A 24,060-nucleotide genomic window follows, 5' to 3' on the forward strand; every position below is an offset into this window, starting at 1 on the left:
TTGTTTCCTTAGGTCTGTCCAATCCTTTCTATCAATAAAAACAAAACATGGGCCTGTCGGCAGAGTATATTTAAAAAACAGGTTGTTAGCTGAACCACTGTCTTCAGAAGAAGGTGCTGATGCATTGTTAGAGTCCTGTGTGTCAGTGTGCTACATAAAAAAATAACATTATGGACAATTAGACTCTTAAAATGCACTTGAAAATGATCTGATTAAATCAAAGCATTTATTTATGATGTGACCACATGTTACACAGTTCTGACTGCCCACTACAGACGTCTGGTAAGTTGAATGGATATGCTGTTTATGTTTACACAAATTAAATCATTGTTGTAAAATATTTTAAAACTGGCGTTAGGTGAATGATAATTGCATATTAAATTTGTTGAGTCATTTCGCAAAAAGATCTCACCCTGGCAGAAGGAGACTCAGCTCCTACATCATCCTTTCCCTTAGATTCTACGTCGCTTTCATGTGCAGTTGAAGGGCTGTGCACAGGAGACCACTTAAACACACAGAAAAAAACACAAAAGTTACAGTGGTTATGAGGAAAACAGTTTGCCATTGAAACTTCTTTTGAGAACTCTACTGATAGAGTGCTATATTGTCTCTGTCACTGATATTCTGTGTTTAGCAACGATCTCACCCGGGCAGAAGGAGACTCAGCTTCTCCAACATCTCTGTCCTCTGGACGGTCAGGACGAGGCTCCTTGAAAAAACAATGGTGAATTGTACACACTTCCATCTTTTGCATGGCCTTGTAGAGCCTGCTTTATGTCGTGCAGCAACATGTGCTATAAATATAGACGGTCATTACAATAATATTATAATCGCTGATATAGTATGTATAGTATGTATGTGCAAATTAATTATTTTAAACCAATAAGTTATTTTCAATGTTTTAAAAATCCCTATGCATTTTTTATAATGTTTAGTTATTTACCTGCTTAAAATGAGGAAACTGAAATTAAGACTTAAAAAGATTGTTGCCCTCTAGTGGACAACTACTTTTACAGACTTGAGCGGTCATTTGAAATGACTGATGTTTTAAACTGTTAGCCCCTAATATAAAGTGCAATACAGTGGGATAAAGTCACTTTCACTTTGACATGTGATATTTGTCCTGTTCCATTTCCAATTATGACGTCATTGTTTAATCATTCACACCTGTCTTCCACTGATTAGCCTGGTTATTTAAGTTTGGTTCTGTTCCCCGTGTCTTTGTTGGTTTTTAATATCTCTTACGTTGTGTTTGCATGTATTGTCTCCCAGTCTTTTTTTGCGTGTGGATTCCCTGCTGTTCCTGTTCGTTCCTGTTCCTATGGTGGATTATTTAATAAAGGTGAATGTACCTGATCTCCACGTTCCTACTAGAACGTTCTCCAAAACGCTGCAGTAAAATGGTTTGATATAAGGTGTGCATATGCGGTATGGGATGTCCCCTTTGAGAATTGGCCATTATTTTTTTCTACTTATTAGAAATTAGATCTGTTTAGGCCTCTGAAGTGTAATGATGTCACATATCTCCAAAACACTGCAGTAAATTGTTCTAATGTGAGGTGAGCATATAGTATGGGACATCCCCTCTAGGTGTTGGTTTCAGTGCAGACATTACACCTGATCAGTGCATTCAAAAATAACTGAAATCATAGAACAGTGACAAATTAATACACAACTGAGGAATATAGAATTTATTTTGTCTGCCTCTTGCACATAATTTATCTGTAAACAACTACCTTTACAACGACTTGGTAATTTATAAAGAAATATGCAGACAAACATTATTCAAAGAAGTGTCAAAGACATTGCACCTATAAATAATAAGGAAAACCAAGTAAATATACAAAACAGCATTTTCGAAACATGACACATTTTTATATCACATCACAATGGCGCTGGGCTTCTCACAGAAAGCGCTTTGAAAGAGCAGTCTAGACTAGACTAGACTAGACCAATAGTTATATTGTCTTTAATTGCCCATCCTCTGCATATTTAGAGCTTTAACTGTTGTTAAGAGATGATACTAAATGTTAGTATTCTTGACTAGGAAGTGACTGACTCATTCGTGAATATGTGCTTATTTATTTTATACTAATGTTATGTTTTGTTATTTTAGGCTAACATTCAATATATTTTGGAAAAAAGCTTCAGTCTCCTCATTTTTGGTGTCCTGACCGATACCTCAGCAGTGTTTACTGATATATAGTTAGAGCCAGAGTCTAGCAGTGTCATTTCCTCTCCAACATCTGGGACTGACACTTGATTTTCAACATTGAAAGCATATTCACAAACTTGTAAAGCAACTTATAAGTCAGTTCAGCAGCCTTTCCTGAGAATGAAACTTTCATTTTAACTGACTGAATAACAAAGTAGATGAGAGTTTAGATAATTGATTTTCATTCTTCTCGTTCTCACATCTCTTCCTTTTCCTCTTCCGCTTCCTCTTCCTCTTTCCAGAGCTGCTGGGTTGTGGCTAGATACAACTCTGACCGGAGACTATAACAATGAAATGAACTGTTCTACCTTTTGGATTGTGTTTTTTAACATTTACATCTACCCCAACCCTAGACGTAGCCCTTACTATAATACAAAAACAGTGTTGTACAGTGTGACAAAAATAATGTTAGATTGATGTGTGCATGCCCAGTAGCTAGAGCTGTATTCCTTCTAGCCTTAACCGAGCTGCTGTTCAACACGACAGTTCAGAGGAAGAAAAAGACAGATGTACAAACACTGAGGTGAGAGCTTCATCTTTCTCCAGTTGTTTTTTAGGTGTGTATGTTGTCTTATGATGTGTCATTGGTCACTTTGTGCTTCTGAGATCAATGTTGTGCTGAAGTCATTTTGATTATTCAGTTTAAATCTCTTTATATTGTGATCAAACAGATGATCAAGTATGTCTTTGTCAGTAAATCACAGAAAGCTGCATATTCTGATATTATTTTGTCTTTGTTTATTAGTGTGTCTGTGATTCTCAAACAGTCTTTCTTATCATGTGCTCTTTACTCTTTGAGAGTAAAGAGAAACTATCACTCAACAGCTTTGTGGCATCTGCAGACAGTTTTGATCTAATACTGTGTCTTTATGATGAACTCAGACTCATTCAATAAAAATCAACAGCAGCATTTCTACTTCATTGTAATGGTTTTACTTGAGTTCACTGTTATTGTTAAACATAATGGAGTTACAGAAATACAAATAACTTAGAAATTTAGGAAACTTACTTTGTAAAAATAAAGTGTTCACAAATATAGTTTGTTCACTTTTGAATGTTGATCTGTGAGATTGGAAAATATAATCACTTTGTATCATAATAATGATTTAAAATGCTAAAACTGAATGTGTTGAAAGACAGACATAAAGACATAAAGCGGACATCAGAAACAAAGCAGCTGTAAACAGAGTGTCAGCACAGAGTTTTCCTGAAAAGGTCCTGGTTTAACTGTTTCTGAAGACAAACTTATTTCTGCAGTGGTTTCAGAGTCACCAGTTAATTATTACAGCAGATCATTTCTCTTCACTTACAAATAAATAGAAATATCAAAAGCAGTAATAAAATATTCATGGATCATTTGACTGCTAGAAATGATCTCAAACACAAAAGCAGAGCTTATGGTTATCCTGAGTCCAGTGTTGTCACCATACTGGACCTTCTGAATTCAGTACTAGGACTTAAAAAATATACATATTCAGTACCATTTTCAATACCATGGGGGGAAAATCCCCACAGTATTAAATGCATAAAATCTGAACTCCAATTAAGAGGTTTTTGTACATATTTTCGTTGCTTGTACAAGTTGTACAAGTCAATCTGGTGCACATTTCAGTGTCTCAGACCACACTACATTTACTGTGCTTGATTCAACAGGAATTAATTATACATTTTGACTGAATCACTGTTTTATAGCTGATCACTGAATCTACCAGCAATTCATTGAACAGGTTGTACAGCATAAGCTCTGCCATTGACATTAATACACAAAGTATATTATAAAACACTATTATTATATATAAACACTATTAAAATATATAAAACACTATTATTATATTAATATTAATTATTAATGTTATATTAATATTATATTAATATTAATATTAGCATGGTAACAAGATTGGCAGTTTAAGACATGAACTTGTAAGCACAAAACACACAATACTTCTATTTTCAATGTAAATAAAATTTAAGACAAATCTAAGAACTATTCTAACTTAGAAACATGTGTCACACATTCACTCAAGTTGCAGAAAGACAGAAAGTGAGAAAATAATGAGTTTAAGAGAGTGAAAATGTGAAATCCCAAGCTTATAGCAATATATACAATAGCTTACACCTAAATAAGCATCAGTCAACTAATTAACCCTCACATTGAGTTTCTTAATGAGGTTATTAAACTTTATATTAAATGCACAAGTTCAGCTAGAATTTGTAAGGTTTACTTGTGTTGCCTGTGTTTATCGGGATTTCATTTTGTGTGGCGTTGTCTGCTGAAAGGAGGCTTCTTAGGTTGTTGACTCGATGGAGGTCTAGTAGTTGTCCGGAGTGACGTATTGGGCATTAAAGGGGTCATCGGATGCTAAGTTCACTTTTACATGTTGTTTGAACATTAATGTGTGTTGGCAGTGTATGTACACATCTACATCTATTAATCTGTAAAAATAATATCCCCTTTTTTAAATCAAGCCATTCTCAGATGCCTGTCATTGTGGCGTCACACCAACAGAGGCCGCTCCCACCATAGTTGATTGACATGAGTGTTTTACCTCAGATCAGTTGTAACAGTCCGCCCTCTTTGTTTTTCGATGCCGGAGCAGGGATGTAAGTTAGACAAGAATATCTCCAGTGGAGCAATTGAGGTGTTGTGTTGCTGGATGTAATAACGAACATAGTGGTCGTCATTTACTCCCAACATTTGAGCCGCTGAAGATGCAGCAGATTACGGTTGTTTGTGAAGGGAATGCGCCTCCCAATCTACATATATCCATCTATGTTCACGCAAATCATTCGTGATCCAGCTTCACGTACAGCAGAAGTAAGTATAAGTTTTTTTTTTTTTATGAATCTTTGCCATCGTCTTTCCTAATAATGTGCTAGTTAGCAAGTTTAGCGGCTAAACACAGCTAAAGTAAACAGGCTCGTCACTCCACAGAGAGAAGAGAGGGGCGGGGTGAGCAGAGCTCAACTGCATTTAAAGCAGCCTCAACCAGAATGAAATGATTTTTGCAGAGCTCATTCTGACAAGGTAAAAAAGTTGTTGTTTTACACAACCATTGAGAATTTTTTACGAAAGTATATTATAGACTTTTCATTAAGACCCTAAAGAATTATATCAACTTGTAGAAAAAAAACTTGTGGGCATTTGATGACCGCTTTAATTTATGTGTGTGGAGTTGTGGGCTTGTTGAAGTTTTGAGGTGGGCACAGTCAAGATTGAACTCAGAGACGTGGCTTTGTGGCAAAACTTAAATCAGAACACGAAACTCTCAACGGAAAGAAAAACATGTAAAGAAAGAAAGAATAAAAGTGTGATGAGATTAGACAGGTTTTCTGCTCATGATGTTAGAGGAGCAGCAGGCCAGGAAGCCCAACAAGCAAAAAGCAGGGCAAAAATTTGTTGGTGTCCTGAGTTTGTTGGTGTCCTGAGTCCTATGTTTCTCCTCCCAGTACATACTTTTATGTTATTAGTCACATGGCCAGAATTTTCCCGCTCTTGCAGAGTATAATTTAATCATGATTTCTATAACAAGATTATAATATATCCTACAAAGAATTGATTGATAGAAATGTTTTAAGGAGAGATTTTCCAACACAAACTAACACGAAAATAAACCTATAAACTATTCAGTAATCATTCAGTAAAGTGCTCCTATTATGCCATTTCAAAGGTTGCTAATATTGTTTTATGAGTCTCCTAAAACAGGTTTACATGTATGCAAGGTCAAAAAACACTTTAGTTTTCTCCAAAAATAGATTTCATTTTACCCCATTTCTAAATGATTCGTAAACGACTCATGTGAAGCAGTTCAAAGAATCAGTCTCTCTAAACCCCCACCCTAAGGCGGCAAAAGTTTAACTCATTTGAACTTTGAGCATGGTGCAGAAAAAAGCCGTTCTCGCTTTTTCATAGCCCAACGCTTTTCACATTTGGTGTGAAAGCTACTTTGTGTGTCATACTTTATTTTTACTCCCACTAATGAGACAGACAGACAGTCAAGCTGCATCAATCACACATTTATAGACTACAGTGCATCCACAGCCAAACAACAGAACTTAGCCAGTTAGCAAGGCATGTGCAGGGTTGTTACACAATATAACATTGTTACGACCTGTTGTAACAAACAAAATAACAAACAAAATCCAATAGAAAATAAAGTCATATAAATAACCTGTAAATAAAGAAAATAAAATTACAGATAACTTCCCTTACTCCCTAAACGAAAACACATCGCAAAAACAATTCAAAAAATAAAAAGGGCAGGTCACCCCTACGCTCCAAAAACTCAAGCAAACTAAACAAATGTCCTCCAAAACAAACTAGGGTTCGGGTTGTAACTCGAACCACAGAATAGATCTTATACAATATAAGTTAACAGAATGCGGACACTAAACAAATCAAAAGAAAACGATCAGTGATCCGTTGTAGCGCTGGAATCCGGAGCTCCACACGCCATGACGCACATGCTTAAAAATGAGCTCGCCATGTTTCGAAAACACCGCCCTTTTATCAGCTGACTCCAAGTTCATCAACCACGTGATCCATCGCTACGCCGGTACCTGTACACACACATACACATAAGCACATGCACATACACAAAGCGAATCACGCAGATGCGAGGATCGTAACAAACATACACAACTACATATTTTGAATGTATTTACTCTCACAGTGTAGGATATAGCACCTTCTGGACATGACGTAAACCACATGGAAATTTTACTGTGTTTGTGGGCGGGCAAGTTGTTTGCGATGTAGAACGTGGGTGGACATTATGCAAATGTGTTACTTTTGTAAAGTCTAATCTTGAAAGCTGAGAGTTTTTCTTGCAAAGAGAGGACTATTCTACATAAACAAACTCATAACAACTCATCAACAAACAAGGATATATGAGATTAGGAATGTAATGGCATGAAAATTTCATTTCATGATTATAGTGACCAAAATTATCATGGTTATCAGTATTATTACAGTATTGTTAAAAATGTACTGGAAATGTTCAAAAAGTACTGACATATAAATCACTTAACCAAGTTTTATATTTAAAATCAACAAACAACAAATAAAATGACTTTTTGTTTGCATAATCACTAAAACAACAACAGTAGTCTGATTATGTCCGGATTTCAAATGACAACATGACTCACAACAGTTTAACTACAACAGTTTAACTAATAGGATGTTTAAATATCTAATGTAAATGTTCAAATAAAGCTGTGAAACCGTTTCATAAAAAGATAAACCTCACGTTTCAGCCTTTAAATAAGAATTTTAAATAAGTCCAAATGATAATTGAATTAATATAATTATTATATGTATTTTATCTGTTCCACAAATAATCTAGATAACTGGTCTGAATTGTTTAAATGTGTAGAATCCACTTCAGCTTGTTTTTCATCAACCAATCAAAATTTTGGCTACAGCAGGGCATGCAAATTCGGTCTGTTTTTTGGCCAGACAAAAACTGCACACAAGCTGAATGTAACTGTAAATCCACTGTATGACCCTAGATGGCGCATATGTCAAAACGGAATTACAGCTGTTTCCCGTGATCTCCATGGATAAAGCAGCATTGCGATTAAGAACACTATTTTAGATATTACATGGAGCGAAGGTGAAAACAAAATGCAATCGAATCTTTTCTGAAGACAGTCAGAACCTTGAGAGGTACATTTCATATAATTAATTCATTCATATATTCATTATAATTCCCGATTTATGTTTCAGCCGGTGGGTGCCCAACCCCCAACTGCGAAGTGAAACATACTGACTGCAAAAACATTAGTTACCAAATAACACACACACACACATTCTTTCTATGGGGGTTGCGCTTCACTAAATAAAATGATTTAATAAATACCTGTATACAATAAGCACTTATTCACGCGCACACAGGACAATGATTGAGGGTGCACACGTAATATCTGAGGGAGAGTAGAGCCATGATCACTATGGGAAAGGAGGCCAGCTGCAAGCCGAGAGATTTGTGCTGGCACCCTGTCAAACAATAATGCACTCTGGACATTTACCTACAAGCCTTTTCAATTGAGCTGTGAAAACGAGAATAAAGTTGTAAAAACTGCAATGCATTTCTCATTGCTTAAAATGAACAGAGACTATCTCGTGGTTTTCTATGAGCGATTGTAGACTTGTTTGTTAAAAATCTTGCTTGCAGACTCGAACTGGGGTGCGTTTCCCAAAACCAACTATGGTCACAAGTTCGTCGTTACCAATAGAGTTCAATGGATCTAACCATCATAGTTAGCTAATGATGCTTTTGGGAAATGCACCCCTGGTCGGCTCCTCAGTGAAAAGCTGACTATGCACTGCATCTGCTGCCTAATTGTACTTACACTGCGATCAGCAGCAGCTGGATGCAATCATCACATACCAATGGCTCGTTTAGTTGTACTCAAAGTAGATTGGTCTGTTTAGGCAAGATCCCCAATTCATTGGTCACCGACGTGACTCGGAGTGACCAACTAATGGGGAACTAATGTAATAATATAATAAAAATCTTTATTTTCTTGTCCAGCAGAACCGAGTCATTGACAGAAGATGGAGTCAGAACACAATCTGGAAACACCAGATGAGAGACAGAACAGAAATACATTTTACAGTTGCTGTTGCTGTTACAATGGTCTGAAGTTCAAAACATCTAGTTAATACACTTTTTAGTACTATGGAACAATATCTCACTTAATATTTATCTGTAGCTTTCGTTTGTGTTTTATCATTCTTTATTCAGCAACACAAATCAACGCAGATGCTCAGAGAAAGAAGAGAAACAGAGACAAACAAGGTGAAGCAACTTTAACGTAACATTAAGACTCAGACAGAGCTAGGGTCATGAATCTTTGTGTAGAAAATTATTATCAAACATAAAGAGAAGCAGGCCTCTCTTTTGTAGAGAAAAATATTTTTACATGCAGAAGTTAGAATGTGAGAAATAGAATGGGGAATAATTTTAGTCATTTACTCATTGTTTTATGCCACATCCAGCATGGACAGCGGCTAGTTTTGTTTATTCCAGTTAATGGGTTCATTTAATACATCGCCAACAGAATATTTGTATTATTAGAATGAATCTTTAACATGTATATGAATACTGACTCCTTTATATATGTTGTTGTCATGGAAGTAAATCTGTCTAAATATCTGTTTAAAATCTTCCCTTTCAGTACATTATACTCCAGTCCAGATGAGAGATGCCCCGACTGAAGTCAATGTTGATATGAAAGCTGAAACAGGTGCAAGTGTTAATGCTCCTGTACTGACTGCAAACACCTTCACAGGACCAGTAACCATTTATGCCCCAAATGCTGCAGGAAATGGTACATTTACATCACAATGAAGAGACACATTACTAATAGTAACATCTGAGTAGAGACTCGTAATGTTACAACCTCATTGTAATTCTAGTAGGACCCACATGATTTAGCACCATTCCAATTTTCTGGAATAATATCTCACTTGATATTTATCTTTATCGTCTTGGTTACAACTGTAACCCTCATTCCCTGAAGGAGGGAACGGAGACGTTACGGCAATACTGACGTATTTGGGGACCTACTGGGGACCCCAATCACTTCTGAGCTTAAAAAGAAAAAGCCAATGAAATTGGCGAGTGGAATTTGCATGCTAATCCACTCCCCCATACATACGGGTATATAAGATTGCGGCATGCATTCACTCATTCAGGTTTTATGCTGAGGAGCCGAGACACATCCCGGCATTCAACGCAGTTCAGGATTGTGGCAGGAGGACGTAACGTCTCTGTTCCCTCCTTCAGGGAACGAGGGTTACAGTTGTAACTGAGACGTTCCCCTTCAGTCATACTCTACGACATTACATCAATACTGGTGTATTTGGGGTCACTCTGAAAAACGCCACAATCCTTAACCGTGTTATGTAGTTGAGGAACAAATGCTGACAGACAAGCGTGTCAGGACAAATGAAGCTCAACATGTAACCTTCCCAACACCCTGTAAGCCAGATAACGAGCCCACCAGGGGAGCCAGGTATCTGAAGCAACCGTTGGGAGGTGGAGCACAATGACGAAATTTAAAGCCATGTGGAGACTAGTACAAAAAATATCGTTTTTTTTTTTTTTTTTTTTTTTTTTAGGTGGAACACGATGAAAAACCATGGAGAATTCTAAGACATTATGCCACAACCTTCAGGGGGTGAAGGAGACGCCCTGTCAGAACACAGTCACGGACTACTCCACTCTAATCCGGACTGCGGGGCAAAGGAGGACTCAGAGTTCACAGAGGGGAACAACAGGGAGAGGCGCACAGATCCGTAAGGATCGTAAGGCGCAGCAAGCCAACACTGAGCTGTTCTCCCGCCAAATACCTGAGTTACCCGCAACACATGAGAGGACACAGCTCAGCGCAAGAAGAATCTTGTGCAGTGAAGGGTGTCGCCCGGCCCGCAGCTCCTAAATGTCTGCTGGAGAGGCGTGTGTACCACGCCTAGGAGAAGTAATTCTTCATAGAGTGAACTCGACTCCTAGGGGGGGGGTATCCCCATTCTGCTGATCCGTAAGCAAACAAGAGCTGCTCGGAGCGTCTAATGCTCCGGGTGCGGTCCAAAATGTGAATAGCACGAACAGGACACAGCAACGCTAAGGCCGGGTCTGCCTCCTCCGGCAGCGCTTGCAGGTCCACCACCTGAACCCAAAGGTCAGAGGTGGGAACCCCGGGCACATAACCAGACCGTGATCTCAAGAAAACGTAAGAATAGCCAGACCAAATTTTAAAGGCACGTTCATTGTTTTGTTTTTTTTTATATGCGAAATGACTACGATGAACATACAGTGGAGGGAACATCCTTTGCTCCAATTGCAAAAAGGGGAGCATATTTCTGACCAAGCATCTCAGGTTAACTCGGCGAACGTAGCACCATACAACAGAAAGACCTCACCTCAGCATGTATGCCTGCCTCATGGAGGGGGCACGAGCCTAAGTGATAAAGTCTACCATGGCCTGAGAAGGCCAGTTAGGTCTTACCGTGTCCCATCCAGAAACCAGACATATGGGTCCACAGATTAGGATGCGGGTGCCAAACTGTGCCCATCCTGAGAAGAAGGTTCTTCTTTAGGGTAATCTTCCCAGGAGGGGCTGTCACAAGGAGAATGAGTGTCATGAGTGTTCGGGTGGGTCAGTAAGACGCACCAGAGAACCAGCTCCTCGTCCCCCCAATCAAGCACAGGGTTTGTGCAGGGAAGCTTACTATTGTTCATAGACCCCGGGTCCAGATGTGTGCCAGTGCCAGCCTACCGAGCCTTCGGTCAGGAACAAGCCAGCAGTAGGAGGACTCCAAAGCAAAACAGGTTATCTGAGCATCGTTAAAACGACTCCACATGAGCTGGAACCCAGGGCTGGAGTGGCCATTCTCGGGGTGGCAACATGTGACGAAAGCATAGACCACAGGGGTAGGTGTACACTACCGTGGCTATGGTGTCCTAAGGACTAGCGTGCGCTTGTCCCACAGCAACGGTAGGAACTGGCGGAGGGAAAGCACTGCTAGCAAATCGAAGCGACTGATGTGACTGCAGTCAAGGTCCTTTCCAGAAGCCCGAGGCTGCCTGCCGGTTGCAAATGGCACCCCAGCTTGTGTCAGAGGTTACCGAGACAAGTGCCTTGAAACTTGACACCTAGCCTAAGAGCACAGCTGCCAGTAGGAACACAGAATCTAACCAGTGGCTGAGAAGGTGGCAACACTGAGGGGTTTTTTCAGCATCAGTCCGAAAAGTAGGGAAGCCGAGGGGAGACCCATATTGATGTGTCTGACCCCTTAAACAGGCCTGAAAATTATTTGTGTTAGGGCAATCAGAGCATAACAGCACGCGTCCTTCAGGTCGAAGCTGTAACCCAATCCTGTTGCTGAAAAACAGAAACATGTGTTTCTGTATCAGCCACCCGAATGGTAGCCTGATTTTTTTTTTTTTTTTTAAGGATGGCTCAACCTGGAAAGCAAGTGTCCCAAAGTAGCGCCAGGCTGCTAAGACAGCGGTACCTGATCCATGATCCCGCAATGTTTTCCACTAGAGTGCGAGGAAGCAATGCATCCTGCATTCCTAGTTAAACGACGAGACCAAGTGTTGAGCCTTGGTGTGAGGAGGACCTGCGTCACTCACATACAAACTCATCATGTTTTAAGAGACCCAAGGACACAGAGAAAATTGCTCTTTTATTGAAGGGGTGGGTACCATAGCTTGCAGGGTGGAGGTGGCATATGCTTACAGGCTAAAGCGAGAAACACAGACAGTCCCACCAGGTGGCGTCGCTCGTGAGCACGAATGCACCGCAATCGCACACTCCACCGGCGGACGTCAACGTGTTCTCAATCCACCCCACCTGCAAGGGAAGTGCCGGGGGGAAGAGCCCAACATGTAGCTGAGCTCTTTATGAACCTCTGGGAGGAAAGGCACCAGGGAGGAGCGCAGCAAGGGAACCAATCGTCAGACCCCAAATGCAGGAGGAACCCAACCTCCTGCCTGGCAGTCAGGGTTGGCTGGGGGAACATGGCTGTCAACTTAGCCTCGGACCCTGGCTGAGCAACCACCATCATGGGGAGATGTTCAGCAGAATCTCCGGCGTCAGAAGATGATAGCCTCTCTGCTGATGCAGCGATAGACATCTAACTTCTTCATGAGCACTAAACGAGACGCAAGGCTCACACTAGAGCGAACAGGCATCAACATTCAGAAGCTCGACGGTAATACGCTGAGAGTATGGGCAACCCCCGAAACTGGAAAGGGTAGAATGCAAAGGTGGCTTACATCTTAATGTAAGCCGTGACCGAGTGTAATGATGGGCATGCCCACGGAGCATGAGCGCAACCCATTCACAAACGGCATCTCAACATACATTTGTTTACATCCCAGACCTGTGAAACTATTGCTCCCCTAAAGCACACGATCAGAAATGCATCTTGAAAAAGACACTTTCAACGATTGTGTGTGTTGTAGGAAATTGCTCTTCTAAGCTGGATTGCCCAGGAGCGGACCGCAGCACTTATCTGTTAGCGCAGCAGGGCAATCTCTCCACTGGAATGCAAAGAAGGGATGTTCCACACAGCCGATAAACTCCTGCAGCGATGAGGGTATTTTCTTTCTTCTTGTAGAAGCAGCACACAAAGCGAGCGGCTCCAAAGCAAAAATCTGAATGAGTGGATGCATGCCGCCATCTTATATACCCGTATGTACGGGGGGAGATGCGCGGATGAGCTCAAACGTCACCCGATTCTGCAGCTTCAAATAAATTATCCGCCCCCCACCCACCCACCCGCACCTGTATTTTTTTTTCTCTGATTCAGATAACCGCACCCGATCGTCGTTTACGATTATTCTAATTCTTAGTTTTGCATGATGATATGATGAATGGATGGTTCATTTTTAACAGCAGATTGATTCAGCTGATCTGCACATCGCTGCACACTTATATAAGCTTATTCGTACGTACTTTTAAGCCAAAGCCACGCTAAAAAGAATAACGTTAACTGACATCTGGACGTGACTCTCGCCATCTCTGATTAAATTAATTGGGTGTTTGAACGTCTACTGAATCCTTGAACAAAAGTTTACAGGGGTTTACCCAGTTTAAGAAATTTCTGATCATAAAAATCTAATTCTTTTCATTTTTAAGGTATTGTTTTCGTTATAATGTACTGATTCAAATTCAATAATAATAATGATTCAATAATAATTGTTAATTTTACTACTTGGCAAATCTGGTGCTGGCGCGGACGGAGCGGGCGCGGGCGCATGTCAGGCGCAATGATCAAACATATTTCAAAGGAAGCCGGCACCACATTTCCTACCGTCTTTACTATGTGTTTTGAGCGAATATTAGCATTTATTCCCATACGATTGAATTAGAAATGGTGGCCTGTCATGATTTTGGCTAATGCAGGACACTGAATGATGCGCATCAGAGGGGATTTAGAAGTGGGTACACGCAAAGCCGACTGATAAAGAAATGGGTATCCGCAGGTACTGCACTACACCACTGCATATTACCCTACTCAATAGCATTAAAACAGGTGTAACTCTCTTCAAACGTGACCAGGGGTGTCTTTTTTTATGTCACAACTTCTCGAACAGAGGAACACACACAAAAATGAAATCGTTTGCCTGAAAAAAGTATTTAGAACAGGTTCATATTTTAGAAAATGTAGTTAATATTTGCCTTATTATTGATTCATCTCATCCACCCGCGACCCACCCGCAAATAATCGGAATGCATTTTTTTTTATTACCCGACCCGCGGATATAAACCGCACACTCACAGCGCGCTCACAGAACGCTCTCAGTCAGTGTGTGAATACAAAGTTCTATTTCGCTTTAATAGGTTCTGTTATTGCTACACACATGCTTGTATTGGAGACTATTCACGTAAATTAAGTCGGTTTCATCTTAATTAAACCTGAACAGTTGGGAGAAACACTGCGTCAAAATATTTGATCTGTGCGTCAGATCTTAAAGCGACTGCAGCGTAAACCTGCAGCAGCCGACCACGACAAACAATAATCAAACAACAAAAGACAAAGAGAAAATCACTCACTGTTCTTGACTGAATCACTTATTAACTGTAATAAGAATTATCTTTAATGTATACAGTGAAGATTTTGCAGTGTTTTATTTTAACATTTATTACTTCATGAAATGTCTGTAGTCTATTTCTGTAATAGCCTTTATATAGACCTACATAAAAAAAACTTACTCCTTTACCCTCACCCTTGAATTTATAATATAAGTCACATGACTTTAAGTTTGCTAAGCAGAGCATGGACACTTATGAGATATTGTGAAATCAAAAATCAAAATGGCAAGATCCACTAGAGATTTGCTTTTCTTACATTTCAACTGACATTGTGTTTTTCTAGTTGTAAAGGTTAAAATCAGGGGTGCCCAAACTCAGTCCTGGTCCTTGGTTTAGCTCCAACTTGCCTCAACACACCTGCCAGGGGGTTTCTAGTATGCCTAGTAAGAGCTTGATTAGCTGGTTCAGGTGTGTTTAATTGGGGCTGGAGCTAAAATCTGTAGGACACCTCCCTCCAGGACCGAGTTTAAGCACCCCTGGATTAAAACAATGTTAAGATACTGACAGTAGTGTTTCCTTGGACTCGGACGGACTCGACTCGGACTCGGCCCTTTGGGACTCGGCCCTTTGGGACTCGGCCCTTTGGGACTCGGACTTGAGTCCGACTCGGTCCATTTTGGACTCTGACTCGTCTCGGACTCGATTGGTAAAAGACTCGGACTCGACTCGGACTCGACTTAGGTGGACTCGAACCCAACACTAGTCTATTCTAGGGCTATGTTTAGACGTCTATTAAATTTTCACTGACAGCCCAATGACAACCTTATCTTAGCCTAGACGTCTAGGCTGTGTTTCAACGGCTAATATACGTTTTTTAGACCAAAAATTGCTTGCTGCGTTAGCATACAAAATCCACTCGCCAATTTCAATGGCTTTTTCTTCTTAAGCTCTGAGGTGATTGGACCCCAAATACATCTGTATTGACGTAACGTCGTAGAGTATGACTGAAGTGGAACTTTTGTTTATTTCATTCTTTATGCATTGTTTCTTTTGGTGGTGTAATATAACAAAGTAATAATACTAAATACTAAAAAAAACACCAGGCATTCTAAATTGTAGATGGCAAAAATGCTTCTGTATGCTTTTTATATTTATATAATTTAATATAGTTAACTTAGTCTCTATGACACAAAGAGTACTGTTTTTACAGCAGATATCACCATAACACATTTAATAATCATTTTATACAATTTTAGTAAAGCAATAAGTGACTTACATTTTAGACATAATGTTGCTTGTTTTTGCTCAATTTTGCCAACGAAAATAGTTCCAAACAAAGATCACAGCACTGTTTTGCATCTCTGAGAAATGGACGGTGTTTACTTACTGAATGAATCAACTTTTTGAACGAATTGGTACATAAAATGATTCAGTGATTTGCTCATTAACACAGTCAAATACTTTGTTCCTGAATGAATCAGCCATTTGAATGAATCCGTTGAATCTCAATGACTCACTCGAATCTCAATGACTCACTCATTAACAGTCACTTGCTGCCACCTACTGGCAGATTTAATTTCACATTGCGGCTATTTTTCATGTCTTAAATTATTTCAAATAGCAGTATTCAACATTTTATGTTAAAAACAAAACACCAGGCCTATTTATGCATCTGTAAATGCAGTTTAAATGCACCCATGTCCCCTCTTAGATACATTTAACTCTGTAAGTGCATCTAAATGCTATTTCAGATGCAGATTCCAGAAATGTTTTATGTTGGAATGAAAGACACTAAGTACTTATGAAGTGCTTCTTATTTTTACCGAAAAATACAAAATGGAAGAAATAGTTAAAACTGAACACAATCTTGCCACTCAAATATATTTATTTGCTTCTTTTCTATTTTGGATTTACTTGTACTTCCACTTTTCAATACGTTTAAGATAAAAAAATACTTTTTGTTCTCAAGTAATACTTTTAAAAACTTTTACTTAAGTAATATTCAAAACCGTGCATTCAACTTCTACCCAAGTCATTTTCTGGTAAGATATCTGTACTTTTATTTCAGTATGGCTTATAGGTAACACTGGTTTCTTCCTCCTCACAGATCAACAGAAATCCTCAGAGACAGAGGTAAATCAACAAGGTAAATCACAACATATAAAACAACATATGAAGTGTTTTACAGCCAAAACAGTATATAAGGCCTGAGCTATAACTACACCACTCCAGTTTCTTATGATAATGAGATCCTAATGAAGAAAATAGTAAAGCATCCAGTATGACCGAATTAACTCTGCTGGAATAAAATATATAAACACAGAACGTTTGTTAATTCATGGCTGCTGTGATTCTACATAAGAATGATATATTTCATAATGATTCCCCACCAAAATAAATTGCTCAATTTAAAGTAGTATTTTTAAGCACAGTGCTGCTTTGTTTACAGTGGTAACCAGGGAACACTGTATCGCTGCTGTTTCGTAAGCACCACCTGCTGTCAGAGAGTGAATTTGCACTCTCAATCAACCAGTGTGCTGTTTTTGTTTCCTGCAGATATATTTTATGTAGCATCATTTCGCAAAGATAAAGTTAGACCAATCTGTTTTTGCTTCAGATTTTGAAATTAGATCAGCAACTGCTCATGTATGTAGAATCTTTCTATGGATCATAAGGTTGGATGATATGGCCAAAATTTATATCACAATATATTTGTTAATTTCGGTCTATACGATATAATTTGATATGAGCAATATTTAAAAAAGCCTCAGAATTACTGCCTAGAACGCCCACAACAGATGTCTATACAAACTTCTGAAAAATGAATTTGCTAAGTCTATGAAACCTCCATCTATAAAACTATGTAATATTACAGAAATAAATGGTGCAAATAAATTAATTTTTACCTTTTATTCATATTTAGCCTTCATACAAATAAGAAATGTGAAATCACCATCAAATAAAAAGATTTTCAGACCCACTTTATTAATACTGTTATATTTAACTAAACTACAGTATAACATAGGCTGATTATTCTCATAGACTGAAACAAAAGTGCTTCAGCCGGGATGAAGAACATGAAAAGTTCCACAGAAAACACAAAAAAAGAGTGAGCAACAGCAAAAACATGCTGCTGGACATGGGGTTATTGGAAATACCAAATCCATTATTTAAAACACCCACGCCGCACTTCTGTTTTCAAATGTGCAGTGCTCGTGTTTATTCAAACAAGTCAACCGCCACAAATAAATCAATGTATGGGAAACACTGTTAATGTATACTAAAATTTCGGAAATCATATCACCGTTATTGAAAAAAATATATATATTGATAATATAATTAAATAATATATTGATAATTGCAAAATATATACTGATATTGAATTACTGTCCAGCCCTATTGGACTGTGATTAAAATGCAGTAGTTACCTCTAATTTTAAATGGCTACAGAACGTTTGCAATAGAGCAATAGAGTCTGTAATACAGCAAAAAACATCTTGTTCATGTAGTCGTATTTTCATTCTATCTTATCTCTTGCTTAAAAAAAAATAACAAATTTACTTAAAAAAATGGAATCAGCCATGAAAAAAATCGATTGGTGCATCACTACCGACTTTTGACAGTTTGAACATTCATGTTTCCAAACCTTCTATCTAATGTTACATTTTAAGAGAAGTATTTCAGTAATTCAGTAACTTGCAAACTAATGATTTTGATTATTTTCAAAAGTAGGCTATTAGTACTTCTGTACCACCTCGATACAGAAATTTTAAAAATGTAACAATATTGGCGACTGCTTTCAAAAATTTATATCACTTTCTATGAACAGTTATATGCAATGGCCAATCAGAGGTTTTTAAGTTAGTCAGAATCCACCCATTTTTCACATGACCCTTTTAAAGCAACACTTAATTTAAAATATTTGAAGGACACATGCCAATTGTTACAGAGGGACGGGAGACGAGCGGATCCAAGTGCAAACTTTTATTGTTGGGACGAGACATAGACATGGTCAGGCGGGCAGGGTCGAACATCGGCAGACAGGTGTATGGACGGCGAGACAAGAGTAATCCGTGACGGGCAAGAGTCGATCAGCGGCGTACGTAATCCAATGGGCGAAGCAATAGAATGGTCAGACAGGCGAGACAGACTAAACGAAACAACAAGGCAAAACAAGAAAAACTAGACACAGGGAAACTCGGAGAAACGCTTTGTATGAATGCTAATAACAGTTCAATACTCGGCAGAGAGTCACAGGAAGACCGGGGTATAAATAGTGTCTCTGATTGGACGCGGGAGATGTGCAATGGCTGATGGGGAATGGAGTCCGGGGTGTAGTGCAACAGTCAGTGTGTGAGAACAAGGTGCGAGCGACATCTGGTGGTCCGCAGCTCACCGACCAGATCCGTAACACCAATATTTTAAAATATTTTCTTTAATATTATTGTTAGCATAAATAATGAACTGATTTACATTTTTTTTTCAAATAGGTAAATAAAATAATTGAATACTATTAATATATATTTTGTTAATATATATTTTGCTGTGGGACTGAAATTGGTGCTGAAAATCAATTGTTGTAAGTATACAGGTCCTTCTCAAAAAATTAGCATATTGTGATAAAGTTCATTATTTTCTGTAATGTACTGATAAACATTAGACTTTCATATATTTTAGATTCATTACACACAACTGAAGTAGTTCAAGCCTTTTATTGTTTTAATATTGATGATTTTGGCATACAGCTCATGAAAACCCAAAATTCCTATCTCAAAAAATTAGCATATCATGAAAAGGTTCTCTAAACGAGCTATTAACCTAATCATCTGAATCAACTAATTAACTCTAAACACCTGCAAAAGATTCCTGAGGCTTTTAAAAACTCCCAGCCTGGTTCATTACTCAAAACCGCAATCATGGGTAAGACTGCCGACCTGACTGCTGTACAGAAGGCCATCATTGACACCCTCAAGCAAGAGGGTAAGACACAGAAAGAAATTTCTGAACGAATAGGCTGTTCCCAGAGTGCTGTATCAAGGCACCTCAGTGGGAAGTCTGTGGGAAGGAAAAAGTGTGGCAGAAAACGCTACACAACGAGAAGAGGTGACCGGACCCTGAGGAAGATTGTGGAGAAGGACCGATTCCAGACCTTGGGGGACCTGCGGAAGCAGTGGACTGAGTCTGGAGTAGAAACATCCAGAGCCACCGTGTACAGGCTTGTGCAGGAAATGGGCTACAGGTGCCGCGTTCCCCAGGTCAAGCCACTTTTGAACCAGAAACCGCGGCAGAAGCACCTGACCTGGGCTACAGAGAAGCAGCACTGGACTGTTTCTCAGTGGTCCAAAGTACTTTTTTCGGATGAAAGCAAATTTTGCATGTCATTCGGAAATCAAGGTGCCAGAGTCTGGAGGAAGACTGGGGAGAGGGAAATGCCAAAATGCCTGAAGTCCAGTGTCAAGTACCCACAGTAAGTGATGGTCTGGGGTGCCATGTCAGCTGCTGGTGTTGGTCCACTGTGTTTTATCAAGGGCAGGGTCAATGCAGCTAGCTATCAGGAGATTTTGGAGCACTTCATGCTTCCATCTGCTGAAAAGCTTTATGGAGATGAAGATTTCATTTTTCAGCACGACCTGGCACCTGCTCACAGTGCCAAAACCACTGGTAAATGGTTTACTGACCATGGTATTACTGTGCTCAATTGGCCTGCCAACTCTCCTGACCTGAACCCATAGAGAATTTGTGGGATATTGTGAAGAGAAAGTTGAGAGACGCAAGACCCAACACTATGGATGAGCTTAAGGCCACTATCAAAGCATCCTGGGCCTCCATAACACCTCAGTAGTGCCACAGGCTGATTGCCTCCATGCCACGCCGCATTGAAGCAGTCATTTCTGCAAAAGGATTCCCGACCAAGTATTGAGTGCATAACTGAACATAATTATTTGAAGGTTGACCTTTTTTTGTATTAAAAACACTTTTCTTTTATTGGTCAGATGACATATGCTAATTTTTTGAGATGGGAATTTTGGGTTTTCATGAGCTGTATGCCAAAATCATCAATATTAAAACAATAAAAGGCTTGAATTACTTTAGTTGTGTGTAATGAATCTAAAATATATGAAAGTCTAATGTTTATCAGTACATTACAGAAAATAATGAACTTTATCACAATATGCTAATTTTTCGAGAAGGACCTGTAATTAAGAGCTCATTTTATAGTTAAGTTTCTTAGTTAAGTCATGGCCATAAACTATGTTTTTAAAGACTTCTTGAGAGAGGAATATATTACTTTAGTGTGTTCTCCTTGTCTTTTATTCCCGCCATGATTAAAATATAAATGTTCTGGAAAATGATCATCAAAAAGAGTGGGAACCCTCAGTGTTGCTTCTCAAGTGTTAAAAGTACTAAAGGAAAGTCAGAAAATAGAAAAGGAAAGATAAGGTGAGAAGAGGTTTACTTATATAAAACAGTTTTTCTCAAAGAACAGTCCAATAATATGTGAAGACAGCATTGTTTTCTTTCCTACAGTAAGCTACTTTGACATGTTGGTTTGGCGTTGAATCCCGGTGCAGGACAGTGCTGCTCTAGCAGTATGAATATAATATGTTTGCCTGCAGCAGTTAATAATGTTGTCATATTATTTAATGCCATTTCCTCAATCATGTTTATTATTATTATTATTATTATTATTATTATTATTATTACAGAGGTATTGAAGCTGCACAAATTCTTGGAAACTCACAAATCCTACATGAGGAGGAAAACAGAACATATTTTTGAGGGCAATAAAGAAGATGAAACAGATCTTAACGCTGTTTACACAGAACTGTTCATCACAGAGGGCGATATGAAAGATGTCAATCAGGAACATGAGAGTCTGAAGATTGATGATGTTTTCAAGAACAAAAAAACACTGGGCAAACCAATCAAATGCAATGATATATTTACTGAACTGACAGCAAACAATGAGAAAAAGATTGTGCTGACTAAAGGCATCGCTGGCATTGGAAAAACTGTCTCTGTGCACAAGTTCATCCTGGACTGGGCAGAAGGAGAAGCCAATCAGGATATACACTGTGTTTTCCTGCTTCCATTCAGAGAGATGAACTTAATGACAGATGAAGATTTCAGTCTTCACGAACTTCTGCTTGAATTTTATCCTGAACTGAAGAACCTGGAGAAATCAAAGTTATATGAGAAATATAAGCTTGTGTTTATATTTGATGGACTTGATGAGAGTCGTCTGCCTCTGAATTTTAAAAGTAGGTCTCTAAACACTATTGAGAAAAAAGCATCTGTAGATGTGCTGTTTACAAGTCTGGTCAAAGGGGATCTGCTTCCATCATCTCTTGTGTGGGTGACATCACGACCAGCAGCAGCCAATCAGATCCCTCCTCGCTATGTGGGTTTGTTCACAGAGGTGCGAGGATTCACTGACCAACAGAAGGAGGAGTACTTTAGAAAGAGAATCACAAATGAGAATCTGTCCTCCAAAATCATTTCACACATTAAGACATCTCGTAGTCTCTACATCATGTGCCACATTCCTGTGTTCTGCTGGATCACGGCCACAGTACTTCAGGATATTCTCATTGAGAACAATGCAGAGAACATCAGCACAACACTGACTGAAATGTACATTCACTTCCTGCTGATACAGATGAATATGAAAAACCAGAAGTATGATGTAAAAGAAGAAAGAGAATGTACAGAGCATTTGCAATTAAATAAAGAGATGATTTTGAAGTTAGCCAAGTTAGCATTTGAACAACTAAAGCAGGAAAACATTGTGTTCTATAAGGAAGATCTAAAAGCATGTGATATTGATGTGAGTAAAGACATTGAGTTCACAGGAATGATTGCTGAGATCTTCAAAAGGGAACACAGACTTCATGGAGCAAAAGTCTTCTCCTTTGTGCATCTGAGTGTTCAAGAGTTTCTCGCTGCAGTGCATGTGTTTGTCTGCTACCTGAACAAGAACATGCAGGATTTTCAGTTTTTCTTTGACAAGCCAGAAGAAAATATTACATTACAGAATTTACTGCAGAATGCTGTTGATAAGGCTGTGGAGAGTCAGAGAGGACATCTGGACCTGTTCCTGCGCTTTCTGATGGGCATTTCACTGAAATCCAGTCAAGACCTGCTCACAGGCCTGATCACACACACTGAAGACACCACAAAGAGCATCACAAAAACAACTGAATACATCAAACAAAAACAAAATAAGTATGACGTCTCAGATGAAGCTTCAGTCAACCTATTCTACTGCTTACTTGAGCTCAAAGATCATTCATTATATGAGGAAATCCAGAGTTACCTCAGCTCAGATGAACATCCAGGAAGAAACCTCTCATCTTCAATGTGCACAGTGCTGACATACGTACTGCTCATGTCAGAGAAGGTGCTGGATGAGTTCAACCCAAAGAGGTTGACATTGTCATCTTTAAACTACAAGAGACTCATCCCAGCTGTGAGATGCTGCAGAAAAGCACTGTGAGTAATTTCACTGACTGATGTTTAATTTAAGCTTTTGTTCAACATCACTAAACAACTGAATGTAAACATATTGTATGAAATATTGGTTTGTGAAGCTGATTTATGATGTACTGAAGAGTTCACACTTTTGACTGAACATACTGAGGTTTGACATTCACTGAATCAGTATGTTCAGATATGTGGATAAATAGGTGTCTCATAACTATAGCTAGCAGATATTTCCCGTCTGTATTGTAGTGTGATTGTATCAGTGGCATTTTCTCCAAGAACACAAGGCAGACGCCTTTTCAAAAAACCTGATGAAAAAACAGTCAGGGTTCCCAACCATCCTGGAAAACCAGGAATTTTGTATGCAGTGTCCCAGTTATGAGATTGAAATAATACCTAAACTTCCTTAATGACTTCTTTCAACAGTTCAAAAAAGTTTTTCATGTTCGTTTAAAACCATGTTCCCTTCCTTATGGATTTATTTATTACAATAGCTTTATTTTTACTTCATCAGTAAAATCCTCAGCTAAGGATCATATTATTCTTGATTCTTGCCTCATATATTTAGGACAGATTCAGTGTTGATAACTTGACAACCACTGTGACTAGATCATTGAGTCAGTGAGTTGAACTGGATCAGTTTGATTCATGAACGATTTGCTACAGTGTTGAGAACAAACACACAGATGAGTTATGATCTTAATCCTCAGGAGTTTGTAAAAAGCATTTACAAATTATTTGCAAACTGTAGTTATTCAATAGTTCATAACCTATTGTTAATATGTTAACAGACTATACAAACAGTGAGGTCT

The 24,060-nt window shown here is 38.8% G+C and overlaps 2 protein-coding genes across 3 annotated transcripts in view; both read left to right on the forward strand.

Annotated features, from left to right (window-relative positions):
• The first annotated feature begins 2,601 nt into the window (after positions 1-2,601).
• Positions 2,602-24,060, forward strand: part of LOC127164161 (NACHT, LRR and PYD domains-containing protein 12) — a 36,748-nt gene continuing 15,289 nt past the window's right edge. Inside the window, exons 1-6 of the mRNA XM_051107934.1 lie at positions 2,602-2,738; positions 8,752-8,853; positions 8,962-9,015; positions 9,395-9,547; positions 16,872-16,910; positions 21,472-23,257. Coding sequence (XP_050963891.1) covers positions 8,772-8,853; positions 8,962-9,015; positions 9,395-9,547; positions 16,872-16,910; positions 21,472-23,257 — 2,114 coding nt within the window. The 5' untranslated portion in view covers positions 2,602-2,738; positions 8,752-8,771. The remainder of the gene's footprint in view (positions 2,739-8,751; positions 8,854-8,961; positions 9,016-9,394; positions 9,548-16,871; positions 16,911-21,471; positions 23,258-24,060) is intronic.
• Positions 2,701-24,060, forward strand: part of LOC127164156 (NACHT, LRR and PYD domains-containing protein 12) — a 156,095-nt gene continuing 134,735 nt past the window's right edge. Inside the window, exon 1 of one of the 2 annotated variants that reach the window (XM_051107909.1) lies at positions 2,701-2,772. The gene's annotated coding sequence lies outside the window, so the exon portion shown is untranslated. The remainder of the gene's footprint in view (positions 2,773-24,060) is intronic. The other variant, XM_051107907.1, reaches the window with a different exon arrangement.

Source organism: Labeo rohita, chromosome 4 (assembly GCF_022985175.1).
Source record: "Labeo rohita strain BAU-BD-2019 chromosome 4, IGBB_LRoh.1.0, whole genome shotgun sequence".
NCBI lineage: Eukaryota > Metazoa > Chordata > Actinopteri > Cypriniformes > Cyprinidae > Labeo > Labeo rohita.